Here is a 22,953-nt window from a genome sequence, read left to right as displayed (position 1 = left end):
TTTGTATTCTTTTATATAGGAACTTGTTAAAATGGTGATAACAGTGTTCTTCTGGTGGTTTTAAATTGAAGTAGCAGTATAATAAGGAAAAAAGAAGTGAAGCAAGGACAGAGAAAAATATTGTAAATGAGCTCCTCTTAATAGGGAGATAAAAAATTTACAAAGATAAATGTGAACTGTGTGGGACACAGGGTAATCAGAGGAGGCATCTGTTATGTGGAAGAAGGAGGCTAAATCTGAGGTTTCAGGAAGGGACTGTGTGAAGGGTCAGGGTTAGAAGAAATGTGACATATGAAGTCACTGAACTCAGAGAATCATGTACAGGTCACCAAGACCTGATGGACAGGCAAGATAACATTTTAAATTAAATTACCTCATAAGTGAGCCAAGAACCTAGTTGGAGGAGAGGCCCACCTAAAACTGAACTGCATTCAACCCACTCAGAGTCCTGGCATCAGAGCTCCTCCCTCCTGCAAATGACACTGTAATGAGAAGAGCAGCAGTCAAATTAGGAAAGGTGCAGTTAGAGGCAGAGTTGCAGAAGGTCTGGGAGATGTTTGGGAGGAATGTGGAGTGCAAAGATAAGAAGTTGTGAGGGAAAAAATGAGTTATGTGAGAGTTGAATATGAAAGTGTTAACTTAATCTTACCAGAGGTACTGCTGACTTGTTTTTTTCTCCCAGTGACTCTGGTCAAGTCACCTGTGGGTAATAATAAATCATGTACTTTTCTCCTTTGGTTTACTTATTGGCAGCATTTCCTGAAAGAACTTAGAGCCTCAGAAAAGTCAGAATCCCACTCTCATGGTACCTGAGACATGTGGACCCAGTGTTGCAGTAATCTAGGCACTCTGTGGCTTAGAGTGATTTTCTTTCCTGTTGCTCTGAATGATTGGAGTAGAGAAGGGGGTCAACACCAGGTATTGGGTCTTCAGAGAGCAAGGTATCCAGTCCTTGCCAAAGAAACCCACATTCTGGTGGAGGAGACAGAAGTCTGCTGAAAAGGCTTAGAAACCATGACCAAACCTAGTAGAAATAAGCATCTCTAATACCCAGATTGTGGTCTTGAAATGTTGCTTCTACTAAAAGAAACCAGAACACTAAGCTCAACTGATTTTTGACAAAAGTAGAAAAGCAATTCAATGGAGAAAGGATAGCCCTTTCAACAAATGGTGCTGGAACAGTTGGACGACCAGAAGTCCAAAAAAAAAAAAAAAAATGAACTTCAAACTAAGTCTTATACCTAAATCAAAAATTAACTCAAAATGGATCATAGACTTAAACATGAAGGGTAAAACTATAAAACTTTTAGGGAAAAAGAAAAAATAGGAGAAAATATTTAGGATCTAGAGCTAGGTAAAGGGTTCTGGGACTTGACACTAAAAGCCCAATTTATCAAAGGAAAAATGTAAAATTGTAGTGTGGTGCTGGCATAAGGATTGACAAATAGTTCAATGAAACAGAATAAATCACCCAGAAATAGGTCCACGCTACTGTCATTTGATTTTTTTTTTTTTTTTTTTTTTTTTTTTTTTTTTTGTGGTACACGGGCCTCTCACTGTTGTGGCCTCTCCCATTGCGGAGCACAGGCTCCAGACGCGCAGGCTCAGCGGCCATGGCTCACGGGCCCAGCCGCTCCACGGCATGTGGGATCTTCCCAGACCGTGGCACGAACCCGTGGCCCCTGCATCGGCAGGCGGATTCTCAACCACTGCGCCACCAGGGAAGCCCCTGTCATTTGATTTTTGACAAAGGCACTAAAGCAAGCCAATAGGGAAAGGAGATTCTTTTTAACAAATGGTGCTGGAATAACTGGATATTCACATAAAAAAATTAACATCAGGCCTTCCCTGGTGGCGCAGTGGTTGAGAGTCCGCCTGCTGATGCAGGGGACACGGGTTCGTGCCCCGGTCTGGGAAGATCCCACATGCCGCAGAGCGGCTGGGCCCGTGAGCCATGGCCGCTGAGCCTGTGCTCCACAACGGGAGAGGCCACAACAGTGAGAGGCCTGTGTACCGCAAAAAAAAAAAAAAAAAAAAAAAAAATTTAACTTCAACCTCCACCTCATACCATAACAAAAATTAATTCATGATTGTATCATAGGTCAAAATGCAAAAGTTAAAACCACAAAGCTTTTAGAAGAAAATATAGGAGAATATCTTCATTATGTGGGGAGTAACAAAGGCTTCTCAGGTAAAAGAAACCAATAATCATTTTTTTTAAAGAAAAGGTATGTTCAGCTTCATCAAAATAAAAAACTTCTCATCAAAAGATACTATTAAGAAAGTGAAAAGACAAGCTACAGAGTAGAAGAAAATATTCACAGAACATTTATCTGGCAAAGGATATATAAAGAAGTCCTATAATTCAATAATTAAAAAGATAACCCCATTTTTAAAAAACTAGACAAAAGATTTGAACACTTCAGAAGAGATATATGAAAGGCCAATAAGCACATGAAAGTGTTCAACATCATTAGTCATGAGGGAAATGCAAATTAAAACCAAAATGAGATACCAGTTTCGAAAAAGATACATGCACCCCTATGTTCATAGCAGCATTATTCACAATAGCCAAGACATGGAAGCAACCTAAGTGTCCATCAACAGATGAATGGATAAAGAAGATGTGGTATATATATATATATATACAATGCAATATTTCTCAGCCAGAAAAGAGAATGAATTATTGCCATTTGCAGCAACATGGTTGGACCTAGAGATGATCATACTGAGTGAAATAAGTCAGAGAAAGACAAATATTACATGATATCACTTATATGTAAAATCTAAAAATAATACAAATCAACTTATTTATAAAACAGAATCAGACTCACAGACAGAAAACAAACTTACAGTTACCAAAGGGGAAAGGGGAAGGGGAGGGATAAATTTAGGAGCATGGGATTAACAGATACATGCCATTATATATAATATAAATAAACAACAAGGACCTACTGTATAGCACAGGGAACTATATTCAGTACTGTATCTTGTAATAACCTATAATGGAAAAGAATCTGAATCTGTAACACTATATTGTAAATCAACTATAGTTCAATAAAAAAATTTTTTTAATGAGGTACCATTACACATCCACCAGAATGATACAAGACTGACCACAATAAATGTTAGTGAAGTTGTGGAGCGATGGTGTTTCTTATACATTCATGATGAGAGTGTAAAATGTTCTTTGGAAAAAGAACCCAGCAATTTCCCTTCTAAGCATTTACTCAAAAAAAATTAAAACATATGTCCACAAAGCACTTGTATAAGAATATTCACAGCAACATTATTCATAATAGCACCAAACTGGAAACCGTTTTGCTTTCTACCAATAGGAGGATCGATTTTTTTTTAAACTGTGATATATTAATGTACAACGAACTACTACTCAACAATAAAAAGGGATGAGCTACTGATACATGCAGCAAAATGGATGAGTCTCCAAAATGTTCTTCTGAGTGAAAGAAGCCTTACACAAAAGAATACTGGGCTTTCCTGGTGGCGCAGTGGTTGAGAGTCTGCCTGTCGATGCAGGGGACATGGGTTCATGCCCCAGTCCGGGAAGATCCCACATGCCGCGGAGCGGCTAGGCCCGTGAGCCATGGCCGCTGAGCCTGCATGTCCGGAGCCTGTGCCCTGCAACAGGAGAGGCCACAACAGTGAGAGGCCTGCATACCGCAAAAAAAAAAAAAAAAAAAAAAAAGAATACTTACTGCATGATTCCATTTATATGAAATTCTAGAACAGACAAAACTAATCTGTGGTAGAAAAGTCACAATAGTGGTTGCCTCTTGAGATTGGGGTTAGGGATTGACTAGGAGAAGTCATGAGTGAACTTTCTGGGGTGATGGTAATATTCTATATTGGTGGGGTTTGGCTTAGATGTGTGAATGCATTTGTGAAAATTCTGCAAATGTACACTGGTGCATCAACACTGTGGAATGCTACTCAGCATTCTAAAGGAACAAAACTAGTGATACACAGACTTGAATGCATCTCCAAGGAATAATGCTGAGAGAAAAAAGCCAATCCCATCCTTACACACTGTAAGATTCCATTTACATGACATTTTTAAGTGACACAATTTTAGAATGGAGGACAAATTAATGGTTGTCAGGGATTAGGGATGGGAAGAGGAGTCAGGAGGGTGGTAGGTGTGATTATGAAAGGGTAGTATGAGGGGTCCTTGTGTTGGAACTGTTGGTGTCTTGACTATGGATAGTGGATACATGAACCTACACAGGTGATAAAACTTGTACGGAATATAATATAGACACACAAAAACGAGTATAAGTAAAACAGGAAATCTGAATAAGGTGGTGGATTGTATCAGTGTCACTATGCTGGTTGTGTTATTATGCTGTAGTTTTGCAAAATGTTACCACTGTGGGTAACTGGGCAAAGCATACAAGAGATCTCTATTATTTCTTACAATTTCATACAGACCTACAATTATCTCAGTAAAAATTTCAATTTAAAATAAACACAAATTCTTTCTTAGAGAATTGTCTGATACCATGTCTGGGCAAGAAATGTAAAAAGTGAGCCAGAAACATCTTGAAGTACCACATAGCAAGGAAACGATCAAAGATTACTGAGGTTGTGCCAGAAGCACTGAGGAACTAAATCGATGCCAAAGCTGGCTCAATTTGAGCTTCAGGAAGAATAGCAAATTCAAAGACTTGAAAGCCATAAAATATGTTTAAATCCATGTGTTTATAATAATAGTTTAAACACACACACACATGCACACACAGACCCAAATTGGTTACCTTCAAAGTGTAACGGGACAAATTCATCATCTTGAAACCTGGGAAATGAAAGAGTCAAGCTGGTCTTTCCTAAGTGGACTGTACCTCTGGGTAACCAAATGATGGATGAAGAGAAGACTCTCCTATTTGCTGAAACTTATTTCAGCAAATAAATAAAAACCAGATGATCCATTTGGAGTTTCACCGTTTTTTTAACCTCCAGGGAAATGAATGGGTCTAGGCATTGGGCATCAGTGGGCACTGACATCAAAAAAGCGACAGCCAGACTTGTGAACATCTCCTGATAAAAAGATACACCACCACTTGTAGACTTGCTAAAGGGATGGAACCTGAGTCTAGTCTAGCCCCTGATCCAGCTGCCAATACGCAGGAAATCAGCTGACAGGGCAAAAAAGTGAACTCTCCCATGAGAACATACGCAGTCGGCAAGTCCAGACTGAGAAACTTTGGTCAAATGGTTCAAGTTCTTCAACAGATATGTAGTAAAGAAAAGAAAAGGATGGAAGGGGAACCTGTAGATGGAATGAGAATCAAACACTTATCAAGCTAAAAACCTAAGGACAAAACTAAAACTGTACTATCTAAGAATGCATGCTTAGGTGATAGATCCACAAAGAAACCTAAGGAAGGGATTACTACAGACTCAGGAGGAAAATGTTTACTCTGGGGGGCAGGATTGGAATGGGGCACATGGAGAGGCTTCTGGAAGCTTCTGGCTGGCAAAATTGTTTTTTGACCTAGGAGGTGGTCAACAAGATGTTTGCCTTATAAATCAGTTCGCTAACCTACACATTTGCTTTGTGTCCTCTGTCTTGTTTTACATTTCAAAGAGGCTGTGATAGAGCTGTTCTCAGGTTGCCATTGGAAGCCACAGAGGCACTTCATATCTAAGGAGAGAGGATGAGGAAAGGCCCTCTGTAGAGATATTATTGGGAGAGTGAGGGTAGGGTGGGAAGAATGTCAGGGATGAGGCCAGAGAAATAAACAAGCTCATGACCTGTCTTCTGTACTAGACTTTATCCTAGAAGCCATGGGGGGGCCACTGAGGAATTTCACACTAAGTGACCAGACCAGATTTATATTTTAGAAAGATTCCTCTGGCAGCTGAATGTCAGATGGATTGGATGGAGGCAGGGGTGGTTCCAGAGAGACCGGTTAAGACTCTACTCTAGTAATCCAGACTAAAGATGGTGAAGCCAGAAATAACACAGTGACAGAGAGGGTAGAGAGCAAAGACTAATTAGAGAGTACTTCAGGAGGCAGAAACATAGGGCTTGAGAGGCTATCTGGGAGAGAGAGGGAGGGAAGGAGACAGAAGAGAAATTAAGGAGGTTTCCCTGAATTTGAGACAAAGTTTACACACAATAAAATGCACAGAACGGAAGCATACAGTCCAGTGAGGATTTTTACATGTATGTACCTATATAACTCACATACCAGTGAAGCTGTAAAGCTTTTCCTTTACTCCCAAAGTTTCCTCTTGACCCCTGCAAGTCAATCCCTACCCCATTGGCAAGCACTGTTCTGATTTTTATCACCATAGATGATTTTATCTGTTTTTGAACTTCACCTAAATGGAATCGTACAATATGTAGTCTTTTGTGACTAATTTCTTTTGCCTAGCACATTCTTTTTGCAATTCATCCATGTTGTGTGTTATCAGCAGTTCATCCCTTTTTATTGCTGAATAGTATTCCATTGTACGAATACACCATTATTTGTTTATCCACTCTTCTGTTGATGGACATTTGGGTTGTTTCTAGTTTTCTGTCTGTTTGTTTTACTACTAGGAATAAAGCTGCTGTAAACATTCTTATAACAGTCCTTTCGTAGATACACATTTTCATTTATCTTGGGTAAATATCTAGGAGTGGAATTTCTAGGTTACAGGATAGGTATGTGGTTTTTTTATGATTTGTTTGTTTTTTAAAATATTTATTTATTTACTTTTTGGCTGTGTTGGGTCTTAGTTGCGGCACACAGGATCTTTTGTTGTGGTGCCCCGGCTCTTCGTTGTGGTGAGTGGGCTTCTCTCTAGTTGTGGCTTGCAGGCTCCAGAGCGCATGGGCTCTGTAGTTGTGATGCGTGGGCTTAGTTGCCCCATGGCATGTGGGATCTTACTTCCCTGACCGGGGATTGAACCTGTGTCCCCTGCATTGCAAGAAGGATTCTTAACCACTGGACCACCAGGGAAGTCCCGGGATAGGTATATGGTTTAACTGCAGAAGAAATCGCCAGTTTCCTAATGTGCTTCTAGTATTTAATACTCCTACCAACAATGTATGAGAATTCTGGTTACTTCACATCTTTGATGCTTTCAGTGTTCTTCATTTTAGCCATTTTAGTGTGTGTGAAACACACATTTATCATCATGGTTTTAATACAGATTGAGTAATAATGAATACTAATGATGTTGAGCATCTCTTCATGAGTTTATCGGCTGTTCATTTTTCTTTTTGAAGTTTCTATTCAAATCTTTGCCTGTTTTTTTATTGGGTTTTGTTATTACTCAGTTGTAGGATTTCTTAATATATCCTGGATTCAAGCCCTTTGTCCTGTATATGTTGTATTGCAAATATTATTCCCTGTTCTATCATTCTCTTTTCCTAATGATATCTTTTGATAAACACAAAATTTTAATTTTGATAGACCAATTTACTAGGTTTTTTTTAATGATTAATGCCTTTTGTGTTCTCAGAAATCTTTGCCTACCCCAAGATTGCAAATGGATTTTCCTATATTTTCTTCTAGGAGCATTATAGATTTAGTTTTTATGTGTATGTCTATAATCAATCTTGAGTTACTTTTTCATGTATGGTGTGAGGCATGAGGCAAAAGTTCTTTTTTTTTTTCCATACAGATATCATTTTTCCAGCACCATTTGATGAAAAGGCTTTTCTCCATCCACTGAATTGCATTGACGTTTTGTGAGAAATCAGTTGACCAGTATACGTACAAATCTATTTCTGGATTCTCTAGTTTTCTTTTTTTTTTTAAGTTTCATTTTTATTTTGTATTGGAGTATAGTTGATTTACAATGTTGTATTAGTTTTAGGTGTACAGCAAAGTGATTCAGTTATACATATGCATATGTCCATTCTTTGTCAGATTCTTTTCCCATATAGGTTATTACAGGATATTGAGTTGAGTTCTCAGTGCTATTCAGCAGGTCCTTGCTGATTATCTATTTTATATATAGTAATGTGTATATACAGAATGTATATGTACATTTATCCCTCCCCTCTGCCACCTTTCCCCTTTGGTAACCATAAGTTTGTTTCTGAAGTCTGTGAGTCTTTCTGTTTTATAAATAAGTTCATTTGTATCATTTTTTTTAGATTCCACATATAAGTGATATCATATGATATTTGTCTTTCTCTGTCTGACTTACTTCACTTAGTATGATAATCTCTAGGTCCATCCATGTTGCTGCAAATGGCATTATTTCATTCTTTTTTATGGCCAGGTAATATTCCATTGTATATATGTACCACATCTTCTTTATCTGTTCCTCTGTGGATGGACATTTAAGTTGCTTCCATGTCTTGGCAATTGTAAATAGTGCTGCAGTGATCATTGGGGTGCATGTATCTTTTTGAACTATGGTTTTCTCTAGATATATGCCGAGGAGTGGGCTTGCTGGATTATATGGTAGTTCTATTTTTAGTTTTTTAAGGAACCCCCATACTCTTCTTCATAGTGGTTGTACCAGTTTACATTCCCACCAACAGTGTAAGAGGGTTTGCTTTTCACACCCTTTCCAGCATTTATTGTTTGTAGACTTTTCAGTGATGGCCATTCTGACCAGTGTGAGGTGCTACCTCATTGTAGTTTTGATTTGTATTTTTCTAATAATTAGCAGTGTTGAACATCTTTTCATGTGCTTTTTGGCCATCTGTATGTCCTCTTTGGAGAAATGTCCATTAAGATCTTCTGCCCAAATTTTTTATTTGTTTGTTTGTTTGTTTTTATATTGAGCTGCCTGAGCTGTTTGTATATTTTGGAGATCAATCCCTTGTTGGTTGCATCATTTGCAAATATTTTCTCCCATTCTGTGGGTTGTCTTTTCATTTTGTTTATCGTTTCCTTTGCTGTGCAAAGCTTTAAAGTTTAATTAGGTCCCATTTATTTATTTTTGTTTTTATTTTCATTACTCTAGAAGGTGGATCCAAAAAGATATTGTTGCAATTTACATCAAAGAGTGTTCTGCCTATGTTTTCCTCTAAGAGTTTCATAGTATCCAATCTTACATTTAGGTCTTTGATCCATTTTGAGTTTGTTTTTCTGTATGGTGTTAGAGAATGTTCTAATTTCATACTTTTACATGTACCTGTCCAGTTTTCCCAGCACCATTTATTGAAGAGACTGTCTTTTATCCATTGTTGTAGATTAATTGACCATAGGTGCATGAGTTTATTTCTGGGCTTTTTATACTGTTCCATTGATCTATATTTCTGTTTTTGTGCCGGTATTATACTGTCTTGATTACTGTAGCTTTGTAGTATAGTCTGAAATCAGGGAACCTGATTCCTCCAGCTCCATTTTTCTTTCTTAGGATTGCTTTGGCTATTTGGTGTCTTTTGTGTTTACATACAAATTTAAAAATTTTTTGTTCTAGTTCTGTGAAAAATGCCATTGGTAATTTGATAGGGATTGCATTGAAACTGTAGATTGCCTTGGGTAGTAGAGTCGTTCTGACAATATTGATTTTTCCAATCCAAGAACATGGTATATCTTTCCATCTGTGTCATCTTTGAATTTTTTCGTCAGCATCTTATAGTATTCAGGTCTTTTGTCTCCTTAGGTAGGTTTATTCCTAGGTATTTTATTCTTTTTGATGCAATGGTAAATAGGATTGTTTCCTTAATTTCTCTTTCTGATCTTTTGTTGTCAGTGTATAGAAATGCAAGAGATTTCTGTCCATTAGTTTTGTATCCTGCAACTTTACCGAATTTATTGATGAGCTCTAGTAGTCTTCTGGTAACATATTTAGGATTTTCTATGTATAGTATCATGTCATCTGCAAACAGTGACCGTTTTACTTCTTCTTTTTCAATTTGGATTCCTTTTATTTCTTTTTCTTTGATTGCCATGGCTAGGATTTCCAGAACTATCTTGAATAAAATTGGCAAGAGTGTACATCCTTACCTTGTTCCTGATCTTAGAGGAAATGCTTTCAGCTTTTCACTGTTGAGTACCATGTTAGCTGTGGGTTTGTTGTAGATGGCCTTTGTCATGTTGAGGTAGCTTCCCTCTATACCCACTTTCTGGAGAGTTTTTATCATAAATCAGTGTTGAATTTTATCAGAAGTTTTTCTGCATCTATTGAGATGATCATATGGTTTTTATTCTTCAGTCTGTTAATGTGGTGTATCACATTGATTGATTTGCAGATATTGAAAAATCCTTGCTCCCCTGGGATAAATCCCACTTGATCATGGTGTATGATCCTTTTAATGTATTGTTGAATTTGCTTTGCTAGTATTTTGTTAAAGATTTTTGCATCTAGGGTTTCCCTGGTGGTGCAGTGGTTGAGAGTCTGCCTGCCAATGCAGGGGACACGGGTTCGTGCCCCGGTCCGTGAAGATCCCACATGACATGGAGTGGCTAGGCCCATGAGCCATGGCCGCTGAGCCTGCGCGTCTGGAGCCTGTGCTCTGTAACGGGAGAGGCCACAACAGTGAGAGGCCTGTGTACCGCAAAAAAAAAAAAAAAAGAAAAGATTTTTGCTTCTATGTTCATCGGTGATATTGGCCTGTAATTTTCTTTTTTGTGCTATCTTTGTCTGGTTTTGGTATCTGAGTGATGGTGGCCTCATAGAATGGGTTTGGGAGTGTTTCTTCCTCTGCAGTTTTTTGGAATAGTTCCAGAAGGATAGCTGTTAACTATTCTCTAAATGTTTGATAGACTTCACCTGTGAAGCCATCTGGTCCTGGACTTTTGTTTGTTGGAAGTTTTTAAATCACAGTTTCAATATCAGTACTTGTGATTGGTCTGTTCATATTTTCTATTTCTTCCTGCTTCATTCTTGGAAGATTGTACCTTTCTAAGAATTTGTCCATTTCTTCCAGGTTGTCCATTTTATTGGCATATAGTTGCTTGTAGTAGTCTCTTATGATCCTTTGTATTTCTGTGGTGTCAGTTGTAACTTCTTCTTCATTCTAATGTTATTGATTTGAGCTCTCTACCTTTTTTTCTTGATGAGTCTAGCTGAAGGTTTATTAATTTTGCTTATCTTTTCAAAGAACCAGCTTGTTCTTTTCTATTGTTTTCTTCACCTCCATTTCATTTATTTCTGCTCTGATCTTTATGGTTTCTTTCCTTCTACTATCTTTGGGTTTTGTTTGTTATTCTTTCTCTAGATACTTTAGGTGTAAGGTTAGGTTGTTTATTTGAGATTTTTCTTGTTTCCTGAGGAAGGTTGTATTGCTGTAACCTTCCCTATTTGAACTGCTTTTGTTGCATCCCATAGGTTTTGGATTGTTGTGTTTTCATTTTCATATGTCTCTAGGTATTTTTTAATTTCCTCTTTGATTTCTTCAGTGATCCATTGGTGGTTTAGTAACATACTGTTTAGCCTCCACATGTTTGCTTTTTTGTGTGTGTGGTACGCGGGCCTCTCACTGTTGTGGCCTCTCCCCCTGCGGAGCACAGGCTCCGGACGCGCAGGCCCAGCAGCCATGGCTCACGGGCCCAGCCGCTCCGCGGCATGTGGGATCCTCCCGGACCGGGGCACGAACCCGCGTCTCCCGCATCGGCAGGCGGACTCTCAACCACTGCGCCACCAGGGAAGCCCTGCTTTTTTTTTTTTTTTTTTTTTTTTTTTACTGTTTTTTTCTTGTAGTTGATTTCTAATCTCATAGCATTGTGATTGGAAAAGATGTTTGATATGATTTCAGTTCTCTTAAATTTACTAAGGCTTGCTTTATGGCCCAGCATGTGATCTATCCTGGAGAATGTTTTGTGTGCACTTAAGTAGAATGTGTATCCTGCTGCTTTCGGATGGAATGTTCTATAAATATCAATTAAGTGCATGTGATCTAATGTGTCATTTAAGGCCTGTCCTTCCTTATTGATTTTCTTTCTGGATGATCTGTCCATTGATGTAAGTGGGGTGTTAAAGTCCCCAACTATTATTGTGTTACTGTCAATTTCTCCTTTTATGGCTGTTAGCATTTGCCTTATATGTTGAGGTCCCCCTATGTTGGGTGCATATATATTTACAGTTATATCTTCTTGGATTGATCCCTTGATCATTATGTAACCTCCTTCTTTGTCTGTTGTAACAGCCTTTATTTTATTTCAGATCTTTTTTTTTTTTTTTTTGCGGTATGCGGGCCTCTCACTGTTGTGGCCTCTCCCGTTGCGGAGCACAGGCTCCGGACACGCAGGCTCAGCGGCCATGGCTCACGGGCCCAGCCGCTCTGCGGCATGTGGGATCTTCCCGGATCGGGGCACGAACCCGTGTGCCCTGCATCGGCAGGCGGACTCTCAACCACTGCGCCACCAGGGAAGCCCCAGCCTTTATTTTAAAGTCTATTTTGTCTGACATGAGTGTTGCTACTCCAGCTTTCTTTTGATTTCCATTTGCATGGAATACCATTTTCCATCCCCTCACTTTGTCTGTATGTGTCCCTATATCTGAAGTGGGTCTCTTGTAGACAGCATATATACGGGTCTTGTTTTTGTATCCATTCAGCCAGTCTATGTCTTTTGGTTAGAGCATTTAATCCATTTACATTTAAGGTAATCATCAATATGTATGTTCTTACTGCCATTTTGATAATTGTTTGGGATTTGTTTTTGTGGGTCTTTTTTTCTTCCCTTCCTCTTTTGTTCTCTTCTCTTGTGATTTGATGATCTTTAGTGTTGTGCTTGGATTGCTTTCTTTTGTGTGTGTATCTATTGTAGATGTTTGGTTTGCGGTTACCATGGTTTTGGTATAGCAGACTATATATATGCATGATTGTTTTAGGTTGCTGATCTCTTAATTTCAAATGTGTTGCAAATATCCTGCATTTGTATTCTCCTCCTCTCAAAATTACTGGTTTAAGTATCATATTTGTGTGTGGATGATTTCCTACCTTAACTGTATGTTTGCCTTTACTGGTGAGCTTTTCCATTCGTAATTTTCTTGTTTCTAGTTGTAGCCTTTTCTTTTCCATCTAGAGAAGTTCCTTTAACATTTGTTGTAAAGCTGGTCTGGTGGTGCTGAATTCTCTTAGCTTTTGCTTGTCTGTAAAGCTTTTGATTTCTCCCTAGAATCTGAATGGGAGCCTTGCTGGGTAGAGTATTCTTGGTTGTAGGTTTTCCCCTTTCATCACTTTCAATATATCGTGCCACTCCCTTCTGGCCTGCAGAGTTTCTGCTGAAAAATCAGCTGATAACCTTATGGGGATTCCCATGTATGTTATTTGTTGCTTTTTCTCTGTTGCTTTTAATATTTTCTCTTTGTCTTTAATTTTTGTCAATTTGAATAGTATGTATCTTGGCATGTTCCTCCTTGGGTTTATCCCCTATGGGATTCTCTGCGCATCCTGAAGTTGAGTGTTTCTTTTCCCACGTTAAGGAAGTTTTCAACTATTATCTTTTCAAATATTTTCTCAGGCCCTTTCTCTCTCTCCTCTCCTTCTGGGATCCCTATAATGTGAATATTGGTGCATTTAATGTTGTCCCAGAGTTCTCTCAGACTGTCCTCATTTCTTTTCATTCTTTTTTCTTTATTCTGTTCTGCAGCAGTGATTTCCACCAGTCTGTCTTCCAGCTCACTTATTTGTTCTTCTGCCTCATTTATTCTGCTAGTGATTCCTTCTACTGTATTTTTCATTTCAGTTATTATATTGTTCATCTCTGTTCTTTAAATCTTCTAACTCTTTGTTAAACATTTCATGTATCTTCTCAATCTGTACCTCCACTCTTTTTCCGAGATCTTGGATCACCTCTACTATCATTACTCTGAATTCTTTTTCAGGCAGATTGCCTATTTCCAGTTCACTTAGTTGTCCTTCTGGAGTCTTATCTTGTTCCTTCGTCTGGGACATATTCCTCTGCCACCTCATTTTGTGTAACTTTCTGTGTTTGTGGCCTCCATTCCTCAGGCTGCAGAATTGTAGCTGCTCTTGCTTCTGGTGCCTGCCCACTGGTGGGTGGAACTGGGTCTTAGGACTCTCTAGTTTTCTTATGCCAACATCACAGTATCTTGTAGCTGACATGTTGAGGGAGTCTAGATTATGTTGTCCTTTTTTTTTTTTTTTTTTTTTTTTTAGGACTGTTAAATTTCATTCTAGCAGGCATAAGTTACTGGCAGAACCCTTTGATCCTATGAAGCTTGACTTTATTCTTCCAATTTGAATTTATTCCCATGGCACATCCTTTTTGAGTCTCAGTATGAATGCTCCATATTCTGGGTGGAATTCCATGATCTCCCAGCTCTGCCTGATCTCAGGTATCACCACTTACCCCAGAGAAGGCAATTTCTACTAGGTCTGTGGAAGTCCCATCCTGTACATGTGTGGTCCAGCTTTCAGCCAAGAAACTGCCCGCCAAACCCACCCCCACTCTGTCGCTCACTCCCTCTGGAATACCCTGCCTCGCAGATTTCAGCCACTTCAGCCCAGAACTCATATCTGCCTGCTCGGTAGATTTATCACTCTGCCTGGGCTCCATCTCCCTACCTTACAATGAGAAGGCACCCCAAGATGACAGCTGGAGCAGTCATGCACTCTCCTCCTGTTCCTTTGCTCTCTAAGATCACAGTCCTGTGTGGCTTGCTATTCAGTGCCTGAGAGCATGTATTCTGTTGCCTCATTTGTGGCAGGCGGGAGAATCCAGTTCTGAGAATTCTGTCATGGCCTAAATTGGAAGGTGAGGTTCCATTTTAGATACGATGCTGAGTTTTAAGTGTCTGTGGAACATTCAGGTAGAAACGTCTGGCCAGCAATTGGGTGTTCATGTATGGCTTGAAAGAGACAGCTGGGGCTGGAAATTCAGGTTTTGAGGTCCTGAATTTACACTGGTAGTTGAAATCAAGGGAATGAATGTGATCACTTAGCTAGAGAATAGTTAGAGAAGGGATAGAAGAACATTCTTCTCCTTAAAAGGCTGGGAAGGTGTGGCTAAAGAAGGGATGAGGAACAGGAGACACGGGTGTCACAGAAACCACCGTGAGTAAAATTGCGTTCGCCTGGGGGAGTTGCAGTATCAGGAGCCCAGCCTTTTTCCTCTCTACATCATGCTTACCATTCCAGAGCCAGCTCTTCTCCAGTGCTGCTGAGAACTTCATAAAGTCTCACTGGGTGATCATGATGGAAGAACCTGCATATCTGGGCTCTGATACTAATCTGTAGAGTTAAAGCCATACCTGTGTGGAGGAGGCTCAGAATTTCTATCAGATGTAATCACACATCTGTGTTTTTAGCCTTCTTGGGGCTAATGGCTGACAAGTTTGATCATCATTTTTATAAAGTTGAGGGGAAAACTAAGGCCCTGGAGAGGTGGACAACTTGATTATTAAAGTCAGTGATGGAGTTGGCCCTGTTTCCGGTTTTAGTTTCTAGTTGTCTAGAGACCTTACAGGGTTCAGACTTGGAAGTTGCTCTAGGTCATCTAATTCAGCCGCCTTGTTTTTTAAGTGGGTAAACTACTGATAAATGAGAGAGCTTAAACAAGGTGTAAACAACAGAAATGCAGTGAAGCCAGCTTAGGCAAAAAGGAGAATTTGCTAGAAGAGTACAGAGGTAGCTGAAGGGATTCAAAAGGCAAGGATGGAGCTGAGCTTTGAGAGTAGACTGGAGCTGTGACCTGCAGTGCTGGAGAAACACTGGGATGCCCCTTGTTTCTGCCCTTTTCTCTGCTTTTTTCTGTATCTCTCATTCATCCTCCTCTCAATGCAGACCAGCTTCTTCTGCTTCCACCCTCCCCTGCCCCCAGAGAAAATGGTCATCAACAACTATTCCTGAGTTTATAGGTTAGGAAACAAGCCATTCATTCCCCTCTGTTCAGGAAAGAAGTCAATCTGATTCTAGAATTGCAACTCACGTTCCCCTGAAGATCTCAGTGGCCCAGTGGAGCCATCCAGAGTCCAGTCATTTGCAGCCAGGGGTCTGGCTAGTGTTATTCCACACACACGGCTGCGGAAAGCCCTACCTCTATAAGCAAGTGGTGTAAACTGTTGGTGGGGGGAGGGGTATTTTCCCCCAAAAAGTCATGGGAGCAAATGGTTGGGCAGTTAGCCCAGTAGATGCTTGGGACACTAAGGTTATGTCAGTAACCATTGGCAGAGCCAGGACCGAAAACCTCAGCAGCAGTTTTCCTGAGGTTGCCTCCCATAAGGATTTGATCTGTGATGAGGAGAGACAGCTCTAGGACAGTAACAGCCAAAAGTGGGTTTCCTCTGTATTAGTCCAAACTCTTAGCTACAAGTTACAGAAATTGAAATCAAACCAGCTTAAGCAGAAAGAGAATTTATTAGAAGGCCATTGAGGTACCTCACAGACTTGAAGGAAAACTGAAGATTCCAGGGCATCTTCAAGAATACGGAATCATACCACCAGGGCACATACACACATACTCACTATGTTTCTTTCTTTTTCAATTTTCATCTTTCATCTCCTCATTTCTCCTTGGCTTTGGTAACACGAGGTTTTATCCATAAGGTAGGGAACACGGCTGCCAGCAGTTCCAGGGTCATATCCTTATAGTGTCTTTAAGAGAAAAGAAAGTTTTCCCTGCTGATTTGCAGGTAGAAAAATCCCAGGGAAGGATTCTGACTCAGTGGGTGGAGTCCTGTGATTGGCTGGGCCTAGGTGCCTATTCACTCCTGGGGTCAGAAGGCAGGGGATATTTTAAGAAGGCGGACTGTAAGCAGCGTAGACAAAAACCTCTTTTGTTCTGTGTCTGTCTCCCAGGTGATGATGGAGGCTGGCAGCCTCCCCCTGGAGCTGTGGCGCATGATCTTAGGCTACCTGCCCCTTCCTGACCTGGGCCGTTGCAGCCTAGTGTGCAGGGCCTGGTATGAACTGATCCTCAGTCTTGATAGGACTCGCTGGCGGCAGCTGTATCTGGGCTACACCAAGTGCCGCCACCCCAACTGGCCCAACCAGCCTGATGTGGAACCTGAGTCTTGGAGGGAGGCCTTCAAGCAGCATTACCTTGCCTCCAAGATGTGGACCAAGAATGCCGCGATCTTGGAGACCTCTGTGTGCTTTTCTTTATTTCGCCGGAGGAGGACACGTCGTACCCTGAGTGTCGGGCCAGGCCATGAGTTTCACAGCCTAGGCAGTGCCCTGGCCATGTCCAGCCTATTTGACCGAATCCTGCTGTTCCCAGGTCTGCATGAAGAGCAAGGTGAAATTATCTTGAAGGTGCCCGTGGAGATCGTAGGCCACGGGAAGTTGGGCGAAGTGGCCCTGCTAGCCAGCATTGACCAGCAGTGCTCAACCACACGCCTGTGCAACCTCGTCTTCATGCCAGCCTGGTTCTCACCCTTCATGTTTAAGGTGGGTGTCTACCTCAGATGGATAGCCTCTCCCAGCCTGACACTGGGCCTTGGCCTCTTCTCAGTGGGTTTGTAACCCTTTTTTTTTTGTTGGGATTAAAAAAGAGAGAGAGTTCAGTCATTAGTCCTATAACACACTCCTCTGAGTTCTGCACCAGTTGAGAAAGAGGCACAGGGATCATTAGAGATCAACATTCTGCTTTATTCCTGAAAAAGCTGTACGTTAAAAAATGAGCCTTGCACTGGAGGCTAAAATTGCTTTGTACTTCTTCTTTTCCAACCTGGACCAACTGGGGCCACAGGTAGAGCAGCCAGGTTCCAGGAGCATACCACATGGTGACCGGAAGCAGAGAACAGGCAGCGTTCCCAGAGAGATGACCAAAGAGGGGGGCTCTGCAGGCCAGTGACCTTCAGCACATTAGCCCCACTCTGCAGAGGGTCATGGAAGGTCGGGCTTTTGCCAAGGGTGACTGGAGAGAGGGTCAGGAAATATCAGGAGAACACATTCCTTCTAGGAACAGAGCAGTTGTTTTCAAAGACAAGCATGTGTTGGGATGTTGGTAGCTTCTGGCAGAACAGTCTAGAGCTAATAGCTGTAGACTGCCAGGAGCTGCATTGCCTAGAAAACTGATTGTGATACATGGATTTTGTACCTAGTCAACAAAAATTATATTGCCACTATTCTACCAATAACAACCAAATTGTCTCTCACGTTCGTAATAATCATTATGCCACCAATCACTTATGATGCACTTACTGTGTGCCAGCCACGTGCTTTACAGCCATGATTAAGATGGATAGTGTCAGCTGGCTTTATTGATGAGGAAATGGAGCCTCAACAAGAGTCTCAGACTTTGTAAGGGACAGAGGTAGGGTCCAAAGCCTGTAATCATAAGATAGGTGACTTTCCATTTGTGGCCTCGTTTGATCCCCACAACAAACAGTTGTGGTAGACAGAGTAGGTGTGTCCCCATTTTGCAGATGGAGGACACTGAGGCTCAGAGATGCTGAGTAACTTTCTCAAGTGGATAATTAGTGAGGTTAGAACTCAAATCCAGGCCTTTGAGTCTAACCACTTTTGAAATTACATTGTTCTGCATTCCCTGGAAGCTTAAAAGGCTGTTTGCTACTTAGAACGTTTCAGAAGAACCGATGGGGTCCTTCTGTGCTCATCTGCAGATCTGGAAGAACGGTTATTTTCCATACCTTCCACATTTCATAGTCATTTATTCTTCAGCCTCCACTTCCCCCTCACAGGTGCAGCTGCAGATCCTCAAGGGGTGGGTCCTGGCCGTAGACTTCTTTGTAGCCCAGCCCACCATCTGGCTTAGTGATTGGCATATATTAGTACTCAGTCCATGCTTGTCTTTTTTTTTTTTTTTTTTTTTTTTTTTTTGCGGTACACGGGCTTCTCACCATCGTGGCCTCTCGCGTTGCGGAGCACAGGCTCCGGACGTGCAGGCTCAACAGCCATGGCACACGGGCCTAGCCGTTCCGTGGCATGTGGGATCTTCCTGGACCCAGGCGCAAACCCGTGTCCCCTGCATCGGCAGGTGGACTCTCAACCATTGCGCCACCAGGGAAGCCCCATGCTTGTCTTTTAACTAAAAGCAGGACAAGGGGCTAGGATGACCTTTCCTGAAAAACGCAAAAGCCAGGGTGACTTCACAGCCATTTTTTATGACTTCTGAGGAATGCCAAGACGCAGAGCAATGGCTCTGCGTCTCTAGAGAGCCGGAGGTTTTCTACAGAGCGGACCAAGTAAGAGAAAATAGACTTAAATTGCAGCAAGAAAGTTAGGTTAGCCATAGGGAACAACTAGAGAGGTTAAGGGGAGTTAAGTTCTGGGACAAGCTCTCAAGGGGAGGTCACTGCTAGAGAATGTAAAATTGTCCAAGGATTACTGAATGGGATCATGAGACACTACTACCTCATTTTGTGGTTCAAGTACATCTCATGGAGCTTGGCGTGGAATCCAGAAGCAGTTCTTCAGGAATGCAGAGTGGCTGGGCTTCTCCGTCAGGCCTGGAGGGCTGAGGGTCTCAGGTGGGCTGTTCTGTAGGGCCGAGCAGTACCCCCACCCCAGAGAACTCTCTGCTCTCCACATCTCTTGACCCCAGATGATAACAGCTGGCTTTTCTCACGTGCCAACTTTGTGCCTGGCTCCGTGCCTGGTGCTTTGTTAGTTTGTGAGCCCCGTGTTACAGACAGAGAAACTGAGGCTTAGAGAAGTGATATGTTTATCCAAGATAACATACCTGGAAGAGGCAGAGCTGGGAGCTGGGCCCTGCAGCTGGAGCCCAGAGCCCACACTTAGCCACTGCTCAGGGCACTCACCCAGTCATGGCAGTATACATTGTCCCTCTCTTTAGGGACGTGGCCTGCTGTCTCCTGCCGTCGTTCTGCACCAGCACCAGTTCCCACGCAGACTTTCCCAGCGCCTGTGTCTGGGCCTCCCACTGCTGGCCCAGCCCCAGCAGAGCTCAGCCCCTCCTGGCCCAACCTGGCCTCTGTCAGCCCTCCAGCTTTGCCCAGCCCTGTCCTGAGTCCACACTCCAGGCTGGCCTATGTGGTGAACCTCAGGGCTGCAGGCTCAGGTGAAGCAGGCTCGCAGGGCCAAGGGAGGATTTGAATGAAGGGATAGTGCTTTGGAAGGAGAGACCCGGAGGAACACCACCTGGTGGGACACAGTCTCTGTGTAACCGAGACACCACGTGGGACCCTCGCCCATCAGAGGGCTTGGTAAAGTTGGGCTCACATCCCAGCCAGTTCCTGTGTTTGTGAGAATCTAAAGCTCTCCCCCATCATTTCTTCCTTTAGCGACGGTCTCCTGGTTCATCTCCAGTATTAACATGTCGATTCCATTTCACGCAGCATCCCTCTGAGCATTCAGCATCTTCCCCCTTCTCCATGTTACCCCTCCCCCAAACTCTTTATTCTCGCTAAGTGCTTCATGAGCACTGGTGGAATTTACTTGAGATTTGAGAGTTTGGGGAAAGGCCCTGCTCCAGAAAGTGAACTTTTCTGCCATTATCCGTTTCCACTCTTGTCCCCTGCCCTTTGGGATTGGAAGGAGGGAAGGGCAGGCAGCTCCAAATGATCTTCCTGATGCACAGCAGCTCCTGGTTCCTCCTGGAGCTGGCAAGACCCTTGCCCTGTGGGGAAGGGAACATGACCAGCAGGACAGATGGCCTTTCCAGGTGCCACCCCCTTACAGAACAGTTAGAGCTCTGACTAGCAAAACAGATCTTATCCCTGTTACACCCACTTTCTCTCTTTCATTCCCCAGACAACTTCAGGTCACGTCCAGTTTGACAACTGCAACTTTGAGAATGGACACATCCAGGTCCATGGTCCGGGCACCTGCCAAGTGAAGTTTTGCACCTTCAAAAACACCCATGTTTTTCTGCACAATGTTCCCCTGTGTGTCCTGGAAAACTGTGAATTTGTGGGCAGTGAAAACAACTCTGTGACTGTTGAGGGCCACCCATCCTCAGAAAACAACTGGGCCTACACGCATCTCTTAGGGCTTATCAGGTCCTCTCCCAGCGTGCTCCCGACAGAGGACTCTGACTCTTTAATGTCCTTGGACCTGGAAAGCAGGGACCAGGCCTGGAGCCCAAGAACCTGTGGCATAGTCATTGAGGGTAGCCAGAGCCCTACCAGCCCAGCAACTGGCTCCCCCAAGGCTGGCTCACAGGAGGCAGAGGTGGGCAGCGATGGGGAAAGGGTGGCCCGGACCCCAGACAGCAGCGATGGAGGCCTGAGTTCCAGCGGTGAGGATGAGGATGAGGACCAGCTCACGTACAGACTGTCCTACCAAGTGCAGGGCCCGCGGCCCGTCCTGGGGGGCTCCTTTTTGGGCCCACCACTGCCGGGAGCATCCATCCAGCTGCCCAGCTGCCTGGTGCTGAACTCACTACACCAGGAGCTGCAGAAGGACAGGGAGGCCATGGCGCTGGCCAGCTCTGTGCAGGGCTGCCTCATCCGCAAGTGCCTGTTCCGGGACGGGAAGGGAGGCGTCTTCGTTTGCTCTTATGGCCGAGCCAAGATGGAAGGAAACATCTTCCGGAACCTGACTTATGCGGTGCGATGTATACATAACAGCAAGGTGCGATGTATACATAATAACAAGGTGCTGTCATAAGGCTTACTGTACAGACCCATGAGACCTGGCTGGGTCACAAGGAACATGATTTTTGAGTGGTGAGAGGGCTTCAATGGCTGTATGCAGGAGGGCTTGGATGGTGCTAGTATGCATTTTTTTTAAAAATCATCTTTTAAGCTTATAACACACACTTGCCTCATGTCCATCTGATTTTTTTTTTTTTTTTTTTTTTGGCGGTACACGGGCCTTTGTTGTGGCCTCTCCCGTTGCGGAGCACAGGCTCTGGACGCTCAGGCTCAGCGGCCATGGCTCACGGGCCCAGCCGCTCCGTGGCATGTGGGATCTTCCCTGCATCGGCAGGCAGACTCTCAACCACTGCACCACCAGGAAAGCCCTAGATGCAAAAATCTTTAACAAAATAGTAGAAGGAACAAGGGCTCTTTATCCTGGATGCAAGATAATTTTGCGAAACGTGATTGCTGCCTGTGATCCAAACTGTGTGGATAGTTGAGAAGGCTTCCCAAATGAGGAGATGTCTAAGCTGAGTAGGATGAGGAGAGGAGAACCAGGGAAAATGGGCTGCATGTGGTGAAAAGGAGGTGCATTGAGGGTTCAGGCAGCAGACATCCTGTGCTGGGGCCTGAATGTGAGGCCAAGTTCAGCAGTGTGGTGGGGACTGTTGGAAAATGAGCAGGGAAGGTGAGCAGAATCCACCTTGCCCAGGGCCTAGAAAGCCCCGTTGAGATGTATGGACTTCATACTAAGAATGGGTCATCCTGCTCTGCATGCCATCAGCGCCTTGTACCTGCAACCCCCTCAGGCACCACAGGACAGTAACAGCTCAGGATGGGAAAGGCTTCTAAAATGAAAGACAGGGCCTTTTAGAAGGAAGCATGACATAGCTCCTAGGTTTGAGTCTTACCTCTCCTCTAATTCACTGTGAATGTTGCCTTCCTCTCGTGTGAAATGGAAATACTGCCCCACCTCTTTGACTGGGGGTTTGTGAGGATCCAGTGCCATAATATTGGCAAAAGCACTTAGAAAACTGAAGGGCATTGTGCAGATGTCACATGTGAGTCTTGCAGGTCTTTGAAGGCTTCTAGAATGGTTAATAGCAATTGCATGTTAATTGTATTTTACCCATTTCCAAAGAGGATTTCAGGTGGTGTTACCCTGAAAAGACAATATAAAACTGTGCTATGAACAGAGAATAAAAGGTAAAGGTCAAATAAAAGGGGTGGGTGACAGCTTTGCTCTCAGGGAGACCACGATGAAAGGATCTGGGGTGAGCCCTCAAGGAGGGCTTTCCTCCTTGCATAGTTATTAAGAGAGTGGCTTCTGAGTCAAATTCTGGCTCTGCCCTTTATTAGCTATGTACCCTTTGGACTAATGATACTACCTACTCCAAGGTGTGGTGAGGATTGACTGAGGTCATATATATGCATATATATATGTAAAGTGCTTAGCAGTGTGTCTGGTGCATAGAAAGTATTCCGTAAATATGTTTGGTGTTTTTTTTAAGACTTAAAAAAAAAATCTTTCCCGGAGGAACGGTGCCTGGCCAAGCTGTCTAG

The 22,953-nt window shown here is 42.8% G+C and overlaps 1 protein-coding gene across 26 annotated transcripts in view; it reads left to right on the top strand.

Moving 5' to 3' along the window:
• The window catches only part of FBXO10 (F-box protein 10), an 85,985-nt gene that overhangs the window by 26,258 nt on the left and 36,774 nt on the right, over window positions 1-22,953 (top strand). For 14 of the 26 annotated variants that reach the window (XM_067039719.1, XM_067039721.1, XM_067039714.1 and 11 more), the window contains 2 exons: window positions 16,682-17,272; window positions 20,561-21,382. In XM_067039719.1, coding sequence (XP_066895820.1) covers window positions 16,685-17,272; window positions 20,561-21,382 — 1,410 coding nt within the window. In that variant the 5' untranslated portion in view covers window positions 16,682-16,684. Of the gene's footprint in view, window positions 1-16,681; window positions 17,273-20,560; window positions 21,407-22,953 lie in introns of all 26 variants that reach the window. The other 12 variants (XM_067039725.1, XM_067039713.1, XM_067039709.1 and 9 more) reach the window with 4 other exon arrangements.

The sequence above is a fragment of the Kogia breviceps genome, chromosome 8, assembly GCF_026419965.1.
Source record: "Kogia breviceps isolate mKogBre1 chromosome 8, mKogBre1 haplotype 1, whole genome shotgun sequence".
In the NCBI taxonomy this organism is placed as follows: domain Eukaryota; kingdom Metazoa; phylum Chordata; class Mammalia; order Artiodactyla; family Physeteridae; genus Kogia; species Kogia breviceps.
This window is presented reverse-complemented; position numbering and strand designations above follow the sequence as displayed.